Source organism: Acinonyx jubatus, chromosome E1 (assembly GCF_027475565.1).
Source record: "Acinonyx jubatus isolate Ajub_Pintada_27869175 chromosome E1, VMU_Ajub_asm_v1.0, whole genome shotgun sequence".
NCBI classification, from domain to species: domain Eukaryota; kingdom Metazoa; phylum Chordata; class Mammalia; order Carnivora; family Felidae; genus Acinonyx; species Acinonyx jubatus.
This window is the reverse complement of record NC_069397.1, coordinates 17768464-17783420: the sequence shown is the minus strand read 5'-3', so window position 1 is coordinate 17783420 and position 14957 is coordinate 17768464. Positions and strand designations below refer to the sequence as shown.

Here is a 14957-nt window from a genome sequence, read left to right as displayed (position 1 = left end):
CCAACAACCACGGGCTGCTCTATGCCCATGACGGGTAAAGGCCGTGATGCCCTCAGGTCCCACACCTTGCCCACACCCCGGGTCCAGAGTCTGCCCTGGATTATCTGGAAGTCGCATCTCCATTTGTGCTTCGTGCATCCACCCTGGTTCCCCAGAAGCCCAGGAGCACGTTCATCTCCCAACGCCAACCCCACCATCTGCTCACTGTCATCTGTGGTCCTTTATGACATATACCTACGCATTCACATCCTTTATCCTTACGATTGCCCAGCGAGGTAGGTGTTTCTTTTATTCCCATTTGCAGATAAGGAGATAAATGTGCGTACAGCTGGAAATGATCAATATTGGTTGCAGAAAGAAAGAAAGAAAGAAAGAAAGAAAGAAAGAAAGAAAGAAAGAAAAGACAAAGGCCGAGAGAGGTTAAGTAACTTGCCCAAGGACACAGCCATAAAGCTGGGCCTGGACACACAGATTTTCTGACCTCTGACCTGTGTTTCCCATTACAAAAGAAGCGAGCTGCCATTCTTGGGGTTTGGAAGCCCTCTGAGCCTTAGCTCTTCTATCCACACCCATCTGTGGCCCCACGGGCCAGCCCACATGGGGGCACTTGGAGTCCCTGAAGGCCAGGGCCGGGCCTGACTCACGTCTGTATCCCTAGTGCCTAATATTCATTCTCCATATAGTGTGTGTGTGTCCCCTCCATATAGGTGCCTGGTGGGGTGGGCAGAAACAGACTTAGGCTTTGTACTCCCTAGAGAGTACAGTCTGATGAAAGGTTGACGTTCATCAAGAAATTCATGAAACGAAGTGCTTCATTACAGACTGTGATGGGTGCTATGCAGGAGGTACAGGGGCCAGGTGTGTGAAAACGGGGACTATAACCGAGCCTGGAACCCTTGGAGGAATCTCTGAAAAAGGAATACTTGAGTTAAGAGCTCAAGAGTAAGTAGACATCAACTAGGCAAAGTGGGGAGAGAAGAGAGGAAATTATGTGCAAAGGCCCTGTGGCTGCAGGGAGGATGGAATATTTGAGGAACTGTCGAATGAGTGCCTGATGAAGGGTTTCCCCCCGAGGGGCTCCCGGTAGCAGCGACTCCCCAGAGGTTGAAGAGAACGGGGATCCAAACGGGATGCTTCCTGGGGCAGGTGTTGGGGTGACACAAGCAGGAAAGGAGGGCTTCACGCCCAGGCCAGCACCAGCCAACGAGCCAGAGGCGAGAGACGCGGAGGTGAAAAGCCTCACTCCCCGTCCTCGGGAGCCCATAGACGGAACTGAGAGAGGAGCAAATCCTCAGCTAAGGAACAGATCTGGGGAACCCCTCCCCTACTGCTCTGCGCAAGGTAGTGACTGAGGCAGGAAAAAGCTCTTGCTGCCAGAAACAAACTCTTCCCTGGTGGTATCTGAGCTCCAGGAGGGCCACCTTGGACAGCAGCACCTGCTGTGACTATGACGAAGGCATGCGCAGTGCCTGGCCTGCCGCAGCCTGGGGAGCTGCCGGTGGCCAGAGCGTCCCGGTCCCACGCCACAGGTGGCCAGCTGAGTTTGGCCAGCCCAGGTTCCTTCCTCACCTCTCAGTGCGCGTGGGGAGAGCCACTGCCCTGTGGAGATGAGAGGAGGAAAAGAGAGAGAACATATGCAGAGCGCCCACCCGACCTCCCCACCCTCCGTCAGTTCCTCACTCTGGCTCCCACCGCATTGCTGGGACCAGTAGAGACCCCTGCTCCCGCCCAGAGAGTAATTCCACACAGAGATGGACCTAGAAGTTTGGAAAACTCCCAAGGAGATTCAGGGAAGCCCCGATAGTTGCTGCTAAGTAAATTTTTTGTTCTTTGCCTTAGGGTGGGGATGTAACTGGGTCCCAGGTGTGCAAGAGCACCCGGCTCTGGGGCTGCAAACAGACCAGGTTGGGTGACTCGCTGCTGACAAAATGCAAAGGCAGAGGGACAGGGGCGCCTGGGCGGCTCAACCAGTTAAGCGTCCGACTTGGCCTCAGGTCGTGATCTTGCAGTTCGTGAGTTCAAGCCCCGCGTCAGGCTCTGTGCTGACAGCTTGGAGCCTGGGGCCTGCGAAAGGAATTAATTTCAGTGAGGCCACCACCCGGAAGACAGTGGACTAACGTCTCAAAGACTGTCTCCAGGTGCTGAAAATACTTCCGGTTTATATAAGGAGAATGTGGGACAAAGGTCGGTGGGTATGTTCGGGTGGGCAGGGAAGGTCAGGTCAATCACTTTCTTGGGGTCAATCACATGAGGTCTTGCTGGTGTCAGGGCTTTCCTTGTTGCTGGGCGGGGCGGGGCAGGGGGCAGTTTGGGTCCTCATCACGGGATGCTTTGCCACTCAAGTCTTTTGCCTGAGCTAAGAGATACGCTGGAAAGAAGAATTTCATCAGTTAGAAAGTACAGATTGAGGTCAAAATGGAGGAGGCTGAAAACCTCTCTCAGGGATTCTAACCCATGTCTGAGTTAAGAATACCTTTGGCTATCTAGTAAACACTATGTACTCTTCTCAGAATATTGCTTTAAAATGCGCAAAATAGGGGCGCCTGGGTGGCTCAGTCGGTTAAACATCTGACTCTTGACTTCAGCTCAGGTCATGGTCTCACGGTTCGTGGGTTCGAGCCCCACCTCCGGCTCTGTGCTGACAGTGCCGAGACTGCTTGGGATTCTCTCTCTCCCTCTCTCTGCCCCTTCCCCACTCGCGTTGTCTGTCTCTCTCAAAATAAACAAATAGAAGCTTTAAGAAATAAAGTGAAATGCACAAAATAAAACGTATAGGATTATAAAGGAAACCAATCACGTTGGAATACGGTAATGAAAACATGAAAAAACATTGCACTTCAGAAATATAGGCGATTATTAATGCATTAAGCTTCTAGCGTTGGTGTAACTACTATAATTTCAAAGCCAGTGATGGATACAAACACTCTTTTGAGATAACAGCAACAAGCGATCTGTGCACGTATCCGATGGCTGGCAGCCACGATTGGGCCTGTGACAAAATCACCAATCACCATGGCTTTACCGCCTACGTTTGGAACTTAGATGTTAGCGCAAAGATGAAATACCTTTCCTTCAAATTCCTTGGGACTCCATGCCCCAGTGAAGAATCCTATGACCCAGGAAGAACAGGTCAGCAAATTATGCCACATCCAGACAAGGCTGCCCACAAGGGTAAGATGGAGACACAGGGCCAGGGCCACCAGGGCCACAGAAGGCTTCTGGAGAGAACTTTGAAACCGGTTTGGGGTTTGATCCAGAGACAGATAGACGTATGAGGAGGAGGAGGGGGAGGAGGGGAAGAGACGTAAAGGGTTAGGGGAGCCAGAGACTGAATACGCTGGAGCGTGGTGGGCAGGGCTTCACTATTAACAACTCTCTGTGGTCTCAGAAGAGAAGGAACTTGCCTGGAGCTTGATGACAGGAAGTGGCAGGCCCCCAGGAAGATAGTTCTCTCTCTCTCTCTCTCTCTTTTAATGTTTACTTATTTTTGAGAGAGAGAGAGCAGGGGGAGGGCAGAGAGACAGGGAGAGAGACAGAATCCCAGGCGTGCTCTGCGCTGTCCGCGTAGACCCCAACACAGGACTCGAACTCATGAACCTTGAGAATGTGACCTGAGCCGAAACCAAGAGTCAGATGCTCAGTTGACTGAGCCACCCAGGCGCCCCTGGAAGATAGTTGTTTGAATTCAGAGCCCCAGATCACCCTCATACACCCCACTAGTCACAGTGAACCTGAGGCTGTGGGACACCCTGTGACTGTGAGGGACCGAGCTCACGGTAGAAGGCAAAAGCTGAGGCTCAAGACCCAGATGGCCTGGCTTCTTCACTTGCTAGCGTGTGACGCTGAGACGTTTACTTCGTTTATTTGTGCCTTCGTTTCTTCATCTGTGGAATGGGAACAACAGTCATTACCTCCCAGAGCAACTAAACTCGACAATCCTCTGAAGCATGGAGGGCGAGGAGCCTGGCACGCAGTAGTCCTGGGGATGCTTCTGCTGTCGTTAGCAGCACTTTCTTCTTGCATCAGCAGTGATCATCTTCCCCAGCCCCCTCCTTGTCTCTGGCCAGAGAATTCCCAGGGGGCTGGGGGAGGGGGGACACCAGGGTCCAGAGGGGCTGGCCTGCCCTTAGCCCCAAGGGGAGGATGAGTAACCGCCCCTGCAATCCTTGCAAGTGAGAAAGTGCTTGAGGAACAGCAGCTTCAGCAAAACGGGCCTCCTGGGGGGGGGGGGGGGGCGGGTCTCTGGGCGAAGGTCAAGGTGGCCCCACCCCTGGGGCCCAAGAGTTCATGTCCAGGGTGAGGAGAGATGGTGGAAATTTCATGATGAGAAAGTGAGCCTGGCATCACCTGGCTCTGCAGCTGCATGCTGTTCCAGTCGAGGGGTGCCCTCTCCCTGGGACACTGGGGAAACGCTCTTGGAATCCTGCAATCTAGATACCTTGCCTGGGTCTTCCCTGCTGTGCTCGGCCCCAGTTCTGTGACCTTGAAGAGCCACTTACCTTCTCAAATTCCTCTATAACCTGAGACCACCACACCCACCTTAATGGCTGTTTGAGTTTCTTGTAACCACAGGTAGGAAAACACCCAGCTCCTAAGAGTTGCTCAATAAACAGCAGCTTCCTCTTCCCCCTGGCTACCGCCAGGGACCCTTCCCAAACTTAGGGTACTAAGGGCATGAGGTACTAAGGGTCGTGAGGACGGCCTGCACCAGGTGGAGAAAACAAGAGGGCCAGGGACAGCTGAGACAGGTCAGAGAGGAGGGGCCTCCCAGCCCACTGTCCCAGCACGCAGCTCCTTGCTTCTGAACACAGCCCCTTGCCTCCGCCCACAGAGCCAGCTGGTGCCCCGGGGGAGCCTTGGATGTGCACACCTGCTCCCCTGGAGGCTTCCATGTCACTGGGGCCCCAGGACGCCGGGGCGACTGTCTGACTTCCATTTCTGCTCCAGGTCCCCTCCCACGTCTGAGGCCAGCCCCCTGTAGACCTGGGGGCCCTGTCAGAGAAAGGAGAGCCTCTGGTACCCAAAGGCTTGCAAAACCGTGTCTCAGGGTTTACCCCTCCCACCAACTCCCTGCACAAGTCGGGGATGGGGAAACCTTTCACGTCTTCTATAAATGTGAATGGCACCCCCTGGAAATGTGCGATGCAGTGGTCAGGCCAGGCTTGCTCCCACTATTCCAAAACTTCCCAGTGATTCAGTCTTTCAGAAAAAATTTGCTCTGAAGCCTGCTGGGTTCTGAGCTCCAAGCACCTAGATGCCGCAAAATGGAGTCTGTCCTCACGGAGCTCACCTTCTGGGAGAGGGAACAAACATGCATTACCTCGTCATACAAATATATTCTTACAGGCTCTGAAAAAGCCAGGGAAGGCCGAGGTGCCAGGCTGGAGTCTACACTGGCCAGGCCCCGGGTCTTTTCTAGATGAGCCCCATCTCCTCCGGGGGATCCTCACTTTGGCCCGCTGCAATGCCCTCGGGCTGAGTGGGGCTTGATTCCCAAATCTAGACTCTTCAGTACGGCTGGATCATAATGCCTAGCCTCCTCAAGGTCAAAGACAAGGTGGTGAGTGCCTTGCTTTGTTTTTTATTTCCGTTTTGAAATGGGACTTAGACTCTGTTATCAGTGACTGTGGGTTTCACACGCTCTCACTCCGCTGTTACAAATGGCCTGTTTTCTCTGGGGGCAGGAGGTGACGTGACTCCGGGACACAGGCCTGCCCCAGCAACAGCTCTGCCACCCCTCTCCCGCCCACAGGAAGCCTACTGTGCCTACTCCATCATCCTCATGGCGCTCTTCTGGTGCACCGAGGCTCTGCCCCTGGCTGTCACCGCCCTCTTCCCCATCATCCTGTACCCCATGATGGGCATAATGGATGCCTCTGAGGTAAGCCTCCCCCCTTTCCCAAGAGGAAAGGCTCCCGGTATGGAGGGGGTCTGCTCTAAAACACTGGTGAAGGAAGAAGACTCCTCACAGGCAGCGCACACGGAAGAGGGGTCCTCGCCTCTGCGTGGCAGGTCAGGGAGCACTAAAGGAGGAGTCAGCTAGAAGACGCAGGGGAGCAGTGGGGGGCGTGCGTTCTAGAAGTTCATGGTTGGTGTTGAGAGCTAATTCAAAGCGGACCAGGTGTAGGCCAGGGAGGTGGAAAGGCCTGGTCACCCAGGAAAAGGGGCCTTGGAAGTCAGCTAAAGAACTTGTCTTTTCTGGGTTCAGTGACTCTGAAACATGAGCGTGCGTCAGGATCACCCTCGGGGCTGGTTGAAACAGATTGCTGGGCCCTACCCCCCAGAGTTTCTGATTCAGTGGATCTGGGGCAGGGCCTGAGCATTTCATTCCTCGCAAGCTCCAGGTTGGTGATGATGCCAGCTTATGGACCACACTTTGAGAACCACTGCCGTAGTTTCCAGAATCCGCACTAAATTCTCTAGCTCCTAGTCAATGGCTTGAAACATGAACTGGGATCAGGCTAGATTACCTCGCACTCGTTCCTGAGGGGAGAAAGAAGGAGTTTGGCAGGAAGACAGGAACTGGTTAATATTAAATGGAAGATGATCCAAAGACCATTTCCATTTGGTTCCGAGAGCCCAGAGACCAACCCCTGTTTGTGGGAATGTCAGTGACTGTAGCTTCTGCCCAGGGGCACAGGGGCACAGGGGGAGACCCCTTCCTGCCTCTCAGCTGTCCCTGCCTGCCAGGTGTGCATCGAGTACTTTAAGGACACCAACATCCTGTTCGTCGGGGGGTTGCTCGTGGCCATCGCTGTGGAGCACTGGAATCTGCACAAACGCATTGCCCTCCGCGTGCTCCTCATCATCGGGGTGCGGCCTGCCCTGTGAGTGCTCACAAGACAGGACTGGGGAACCTGGAGCGGGTGGTGTGCTGGGTATCCAGTCCCCGCAGGGACACTGGAACACCAGCCAGTGTGTCCGTCTGTCTGTCCCTAGGCTGCTGTTGGGCTTCATGTTGGTCACGGCCTTCCTGTCCATGTGGATCAGCAACACAGCCACCACGGCCATGATGGTGCCCATCGCACATGCTGTTCTGGAACAGCTGTACAAGACGCCCACGGGCAAGGATGTAGAGGAGGGCAGCGACAACCCCACCTTTGAGCTCCAGGAACCAAGTCCCCAGAAGGACGTGACCAAGCTTGGTGAGAAGGATGAGGCTCGACCCTGCCCCGCCCCCACCCCCGGCCCTTGGGGAGGGTCTGAGATGATGTCCACGATGGGGGTGGTCATCTTGGAGCCCCCAGGGAGACAAAAGGGAGGCAAGATGTACAGTGACCAACTTGTCCTGGTTTGCCCAAGACTGTCTTAGTTTTAAAACAAAAAGTCCCACGGGGCGCCTGGGTGGCTCAGTCGGTTGAGCGTCCACCTCTTGATTTCGGCTCAGGTCATGAGCTCAGGGTCATGGGATCTCACACCGAGTCAGGATCCACTGTGCGTGGAGCCTGTTTGGGATTCTCTCTCTTCCTCTCTCTCTCCTCCTCCCCTGCTCACATTCTCTCTCTCTCTCAAAATAAATAATAAACATTTTTAAAAAATAAAATCATAAAAAATGTTTTGAAGTCCCATGTTCCGGGACGCCTGGCTGGCTCAGTCGGTTAAACATACAACTTCGGCTCAGGTCATGATCTCACAGTTCATGGGCTCGAGCCTCGAGTCGGGCTCTGTGCTGGCAGCTCAGAGCCTGGAGACTGTTTCGGATTCTGTTGTCTCCCTCCCTCTGCCCCTTCCCCCACTCATCCTTGTCTCTCTCTGTCTCTCAAACATGAATAAACGTAAAAAAAAAAAAAAAAAGTCCCATGTTCTGAGAATCCCTTCAGTCCTGGGCAAACCAAGATGCTGGGTCACCCTGGGAGGCAGGGAGCCAGAGTCTGGGTGGGCCATCAGGGATCCAGGCTCCGTTCGTCCTGTTTGAATAGTCCTCTTCCATTCTCTGTGTCTCCATCTCCCTCTGTCAAGAGAGAGATTGGGCCACATGGTGTCTGAGGACCCACCCGGCCTGAGCCTCCCTTGCAGACCTGGATGAACCCCTGCCCGGTCCCCTCACCTGGGGGGTTGGGTCTCAGCTGTCCACTGACAAGGCCCCCGGAGGCTGCGGAACACTCCGGCCATGCTCCCCAGAGGTGGCCCTGCGCCCACCCCCCACCAAAGCTCTCCCTCGTTCCCAGATAATGGGCAGGTCCACCCTGTCCCGCCTGCTTCTTCAGAGCCGAAGGAACAGAAGGACAGGCAGCGGGTCCGCTTTAGCCAGGGCATGAGCCTGTGTGTGTGCTACTCGGCCAGCATCGGGGGCATCGCCACGCTCACCGGCACCACCCCCAACCTGGTGCTGCAAGGCCAGGTCAACTCGTGAGTGACTGGGGCTGGGGGGCGGGGCACCTGCCCTTCCCCAGGGAGGCCGGTCACCGGGCAGGGTCACGCAGCAGCCCGTATCCCCCTTCAGGCTCTTCCCTGAAAACGGCAACGTGGTGAACTTCGCCTCCTGGTTCAGCTTTGCCTTCCCCACCATGGTCATCTTGCTGCTGCTTGCCTGGCTGTGGCTGCAGGTGCTCTTCCTGGGGTTCAAGTAAGTGGTGGACTGAACGAAAGAAGCCCGGGCGCCCGCCCTTACCCTCTGGGAGCTTCCCGTTGGGTAACCAGGTGGCTGGCCACTGTGACAGAGGATATAATCCCCTCCCAAGGCCTATGTACCTAGCATCCCCATTTGAGGGACTTACTGGATGGAGAGTATGACCCCATTTAGCAGATGAGCAAACGGAGGCTCGAGGGGCGGTATTCAACTAGATTTGTCCATGCTGACATTGAAAACCAGGTCTCCTGATGCCCAGGCCAGATCCATCCCATAAGGCTCCACAGTCCTTTGGTAAATGCTTGAGTGCACCGTGAACATGGCCACTTACAAAAGCATTTGTTGCTCTCTACTTACATCTGGCCCCGTATTAGTCACGGAGAATGCTAGAGGACATTAGGCACGGGCCCTGTTCTTGGAGCTCACCATCTAATGGGTGATGGTATGGCAGGGGCCGTGACAGAAGGAAGTCCGGGGGCTGCAGGAACACGGCCCAGGATAGTGGAGATGCCAGAAGGCCCCCGGAGGACATGCTGACCGAAGTGAGTCATGTAGAACTAGAAGCCAGCCAGGTGGAGAATGGGGTGAAGACATTCCAGGCAGCAGGAACAGCTTGTGCAGAGGTACAGAGGCAAGAAAGACCATGTGTTTGGGAAAACTCTAGTTTTGTTTGGTTGAAACGTAAAGAGCAAAACGGAATATTAGGAGTTGAAGCTGGAGAAGTAGGCAGGGGAAGATTATGGAGGATCCTGTGTGCCACATAAACAGTTTGGACCTTGCCCTTGAGGCCAAGAGTAGTAAATAGGCTTTATTCTTACTTCCAACCCTGGGTTACTGGTAGTGACTAGAAGTCTGAGGAAAATCTTGTGAGGCCTTGGGGCACCTGTGTGGCCCAGTCGGTTGAGCGTCCGACTTCAGGTTGGCTCAGGTCATGATCTCGCAGTATCCCGGTTTGATCTTTCGAGCCCCACGTTAGGCTCACTGCTGTCAGCCTGTCAGCACAGAACCCGCTTCGGAACCTCCGTCCTCCTCTCTCTGCCTCCCAACTTGTGATCTCCCCCAAATAAATAAATATTTTTTAAAAAGAAAAGAAAAGAAAACCTTGTGAATGTGAGACCTTGCTAGAGCTCAGTTGGAATTGAGTCTGGGATGTCTGTTACAAGTACAGGCTCGGAGTAGTGATATGAATGGTATTGTGGTATGAGTTGTTATTTGCCCTTCCTGTCCAGGTGGTGGTGGGGAGGGAGGGAAGTAAGGGGGGGGAGGGACATTGAACGTTTTTTGGGGTTTTTTTTAATGTTTATTTGTTTTTGAGAGAGAGAGAAACAGAATGCAAGCAGGGGAGGGGCAGAGAGAGAGGGCGACACAGAATCCCAAGCAGGCTCTAGGCTCCGAGTTCTCAGCACAGAGCCCAAGGTGGGGCTCGAGCTCACACACCACGAGATCATGACCTGAGCTGAAGTCGAATGCTCAACACCCAGGCTCCCGACACATTGAAAGTTTTTAAGTATTGCTGCTGTCCTTTGGAAAATTCGCTTGGGCAGGTGCAAGGAGGTTGGGTTGAGGCTGGGCACTGGTACAAGGCGAGGTGTAGTCAAAGAGACCAGCATATGCAAGGCACCACAGGGGATTCAAAGATGTGTGAATTGTGGTCTTTCCCATTGAGGAACGCACAGTCCCTCGGGGAGTTGAGATTTGCCCAAGAGAAAAGTTAGAAATAAACCTGAGTGAAGCAAGGGGCACACAGGAGCGAGTGGCAGCCTCTGTGCCTCTAAGAGTGATGTTGGTGGGGCTCAGGCTGGCAGGAGTTGGATGCCCAGAAGCAGGTAGGAGAGGGAGGGGAGGGTTTCCCAAAAGGCTGTTGGAAGAGGGGAGGGTGATCTGGAGTCAAAGGAACCGTGGGGTCCAGGCCTCTAGATCCACCCCACTCTGAGCAAAGGATGGCTTAGCACAAGAGAGTTTCTGGAGGGACAGGGAGTCAATGGGGCAGATGGAGAGACCTGTCCCTGGAGCCCCAGCCTTGCCTCTGCTAACTAAGAACCGTGACGCCCTGAGAGTCTTCTATTCTTCTTCCAGAACCTTGGGTGGGTCCAAGGCCTTCATGTGGCAACACTGAGGTGGTCTCAGCAGTATAACACAGGCACTCAGAACCCCTTGCTTCCCCTGCCTGGTGCGGGGCCCTCAAGAACTGCCCCCCCCCCCCCGCCCCCTGCCTGCAGCTTCCTGAAGAACTTTGGCTTTGGCGGACATGAGCGGGAGCAAGAGCAGGCAGCCTTCCACATCATCCAAACAGAACACAAGCTACTGGGCCCCATGAGCTTTGCAGAGAAGGCTGTCTCTGTCCTCTTTGTCATCTTGGTGGTGCTATGGTTCACTCGGGAGCCCGGCTTTTTCCTTGGCTGGGGCAACCTGGCCTTTCCCGACAAGGATGGGAAAAGGTGAGCATTCTGGGGGAGACAGGGAATCCTTCTGGGGCTCACCTCCTGGTGCCGACCAGGAGGTAACACGGTGGGGAGGACGTGTCAAGAGGACTTGGCACGTCTGTGGGAGGGGGCTCCTCTCCACCGCCTTTCCACCCGATGACCCTGAGCAGACCTGAGCCACTAAGCCTGCCCTGCTTGCCCTGCCCACAGCATGGCGTCCGATGGGACAGTGGCCATCTTCATTGGCATAATTATGTTCTTGGTGCCCTCCAAGATCCCAGGGCTGACTCAGGATCCAGGTAAGAACCTGGACTGGGGCAGGGAAGGGGCTCTGGGCAGCCTCTGCCTTCTGTCATGAAATGTGCCTTCAACCACACTTGACAGGAGTGGTAAAAGCCCAGAGAAGCGGGGATGAGTTGCCAAGGGTGCAGGAGCTCAGGGGCAAAGTAAGGATGTTGCCGAACTGAGGGTCCCTCTCCCACGTGCATTAAACTCAGATAGGGACCCAGAGACAGACCCAAGTGGAGGGGAGGGAAAACCTGCTGGCCCTTGGTGACCCATCCTCCTCTGCCTGGGAAATAGACAAACCAGGGAGGCTGAAGGCCCCTCCTGCCCTCCTCAACTGGAAGACAGTGAATGAGAAGATGCCCTGGAATATCGTCTTCCTTCTGGGTGGTGGCTTTGCCCTGGCCAAGGGCAGTGAGGTGAGAAACCCCTGCCCTCCCCCCAGACTGTTTGAGGGAGACCCTGGCACAGGGAAAGAGGTGCCCTGCTTCTATCCCACACGGGGGAGACCTGATCCCCACTAAGGAGCCTCCTCGTGGGTAGAGTCTTTGCAGCAGCTGGAGCGGCAGGTCAGAGCCCCGGCTAAGAGAGGGGACGGACACACAAGCCACAGGCACCTCTCCCTGTTCGGGTTCTCAAAGCCAAAGGGAAGGCAGGCTTCTCTGCAAGGCAGGGACTGTTCTCAGCAACCACCAGACAGAGGATGCAATAGCTTTAGCACCAGGGAGTAGTGAGCATTGGGTGGACACAGTTGACCCACTGGGGCCACCAGGGGGCGCCATGATCACACCCAGCCAGGCTTTGGGGATCAGGCCCTCATTCATTCCCCAGAGCCTCCATCCAAGAGGGAAATCCCTGAACCTGCGCCCCTGGGCCTCAGTGTTCTGGCTAACCTCGTTCAGTGCGCAGACAGGAGGCAGCTTCCCCGGGTCGGAGAGTGGTGCCAGGGACTCCTGGATCTCAGGTTGTTAGTTCAAGGGGCCAAGCACTGTGCTGGGGGCTGGGTGGGCAGCATTGTAGGAGATAAAGTCCCAGCTCCCTGGGACTCACAGTCTGGTATAACAGATGTGGACAGGGAAAGACCTTGGAGCCCTTATGACTCTGTGGACTGTCCCCATTCTTCTGTCAGCCTCTTGCCCAGCCTTTATAGCAAGGGCCCTTCCCCCTTCCCTCTCCTGCCAACCTGCTGGGCTGGAGGAGGCGGGGAGAGGGCTGAAGATGGCCGGGGAGCTCCTAAGAGAGGTTGGGAGAGCGGGAGTAAATGGAGTTAAAGGTCTTTCCTCCCACCAGGCCCCCGGTTTCCCAAGAAGGCCCTTTGGCCCCCTCTTCCTAGCTTCTCATCTGACCCTTCTCCCTACATCCAAATGTTCTTCAAAATCACTTTGAGGGCACCTCCTGGTTCTGCCCGGGTTTTACCTTCCTTCCCAAGCTGCCCTGACTCTGAAGACTCTAGAGAGGTCTCTCTAGAGAACCTCAACCTCTCACACAGAGAACCTGTCCTCTGCCACAGAAATCAGGACTGTCCGAGTGGCTGGGGGACAAGCTGACCCCGCTACAGAATGTGCCACCTCCGGCCATTGCCTTCATCCTCTGCCTGCTGATTGCCACCTTCACTGAGTGCACCAGCAACGTGGCCACCACCACACTTTTCCTGCCCATTCTGGCCTCCATGGTGAGCTGGTCCTGCAGACACACTTCCTCCAGGCAGCCCTCCTGCCCACCCCACCCCACCCAGGGGCCCCACCTGCGGGTTGGAGTGACCTGTCTGCACCTCGTCTCATTTCCGGGAGAAGACCCCTGAGCTGCCGCCCTTGCCCAGACTTTTCAGCTACCTCGGGCCACAAGGCCCTCTGGCCCCTGACTCACTCCATCCCTGGTGACGTTACCCCTTGAGTATCCTGATGGGCCTCACTGGTGGCCTCGCCCACCTCCCGGGCCCAGCCCCTGTTCTGGTCAGTCCTGAGGTGACAGGTTGAAATTACTCCCTGGAGCGTCCCCAGCCCCTTCCTCCCGTGGCGCGTTCCCGCAGCCTTTGATGACACCCCAGAGCCCCTTTGAGATCCGTTTTATGGGCCCCTCCCCTCACCACGCCCCGCTGGGCAGGGCCGCACACTCATCCCCTCCAGAGAGGTCAAGGGGCCCTTCCCAGGTCACCAGTGCCTTCTGGCAGAAGTGGTGGGGTTCATGGCCAGAGTCTATGTTGTTGGGGGGCGGGGAAGGTTGTCCCCCAGAGAGAGGAAGGGGGAGAATTGGGGGCCACCTCTTCCTCTCTGGGATGGGGACTGGGATCAGTTCTGCCCACTGTCTCCCCGTCCAGGCCCAGGCCATCTGCCTCCACCCTCTCTATGTCATGCTCCCCTGCACGCTGTCTGCCTCCCTGGCCTTCATGCTGCCTGTGGCCACCCCACCCAACGCCATAGTCTTCTCTTTCGGAGGCCTCAAAGTGTCTGATATGGTGAGTAGCAGTGGGACCTGAGTGCTTCAGTGCTCCTTTCTGCTCTGTCCTCCCTTCTTGGTGGACCACAAAGAAGCCTAAAGCCACTGAGATTCTCAGCGTTAAGAGCAAAGCCTGTGCAGGCTGGGGGACAGCAGGAGGGTTGTGCCATGATCCCCAGCTGGAGCATCTTCAGACCCTGCCAACCACACGAGAGGGAGAGGAGGGGGTGAGGAATTTAGGGAAGGCTCCCAGGTGCTAGGGCACCTGTACCTGGGGAGAAGGACTCGAACGAAGCCCAAGGCCCTCAACGCTCAGGAAGGGCTTCCTTTTCCCTTCTTAGCATCGGGATTAAAGCAAGAGGGAGGGGGCACTGCCTGGTGCTGCGGGTCAGACCCACAGGCAGACTTCCGGGGAGAGTGTTGCTGGTAAGAGAGCTCTTGAGCACCCGTGAACACCAAGGGTTGGGTACTGGCCCGGCTCAGCAACGGGTCGCTCAGACTGGCTCTCCTCGCACCAGGCCCGAACGGGATTCCTGCTCAACATCATCGGAGTGCTGGTCATCACGCTGGCCATCAACAGCTGGAGCTTCCCCATCTTCAGCCTGTACACCTTCCCCTCCTGGGCCTACTCCAACACCACAGCCAACTGTATGGTCAACCAGGCAAACACCACAACACCTCGCCCCTAGACCAGGGTATCACCTGGCCAAGACCAGGAAGACCCACCTGTTCTCATTCTTCTGAGCCAGGACGGGACACCCGGGCTCCAGGCCAAGCCCTGAGAGAAAGGCACATATATACAGAACCTCGCGCGTGTCTGTAAGGAAGGGATGGGAGTGTTCCGCCCTGTGTACCTGAGGATAATGTGTATATATATATATGGATGGATGTGAGTGTGTATGTGAGGATGGTGTGTCACGTGAGGATGCCTGAGAGGGGGTTTCTTGTGTGTGCACACGATCCTCGGTGTGTATGTTTCGCAGTGTGTGCACGTGTGAGCTCACAGACCATGCGACCTGCCCTCTCTAGCACTCCGGGTCCTTGTCTCCCCTGCTGGGTGGGTGCCCAGACTTTGCACTGTATTTATTGAAACTTGGGGTTGGGGCAGCCTGGGGAGCGGCATCTACCAGCAGTTGCCATGGCAACAGCCTCTGGGACCAGCCCGGCCACTGAGGTCTCCCCAGCGTCTCAGGTTTGGGGGGAGGGTTGGAATATTAGCCCCATTAAAGTCTTTTTCAGTAGAA

General features: G+C 55.6%; 1 protein-coding gene across 2 annotated transcripts in view; it reads left to right on the top strand.

Annotated features, from left to right (window-relative positions):
- Nucleotides 1-14957, top strand: part of SLC13A2 (solute carrier family 13 member 2) — a 26006-nt gene extending 11049 nt beyond the window's left edge. The window contains exons 2-12 of one of the 2 annotated variants that reach the window (XM_027034493.2): nucleotides 5753-5881; nucleotides 6691-6827; nucleotides 6940-7145; nucleotides 8169-8349; nucleotides 8444-8566; nucleotides 10789-11007; nucleotides 11203-11291; nucleotides 11575-11696; nucleotides 12788-12949; nucleotides 13595-13732; nucleotides 14232-14957. In XM_027034493.2, the coding sequence (XP_026890294.1) occupies nucleotides 5753-5881; nucleotides 6691-6827; nucleotides 6940-7145; nucleotides 8169-8349; nucleotides 8444-8566; nucleotides 10789-11007; nucleotides 11203-11291; nucleotides 11575-11696; nucleotides 12788-12949; nucleotides 13595-13732; nucleotides 14232-14402 (1677 nt within the window). In that variant the 3' untranslated portion in view covers nucleotides 14403-14957. Of the gene's footprint in view, nucleotides 1-5684; nucleotides 5882-6690; nucleotides 6828-6939; nucleotides 7146-8168; nucleotides 8350-8443; nucleotides 8567-10788; nucleotides 11008-11202; nucleotides 11292-11574; nucleotides 11697-12787; nucleotides 12950-13594; nucleotides 13733-14231 lie in introns of both variants that reach the window. The other variant, XM_027034494.2, reaches the window with a different exon arrangement.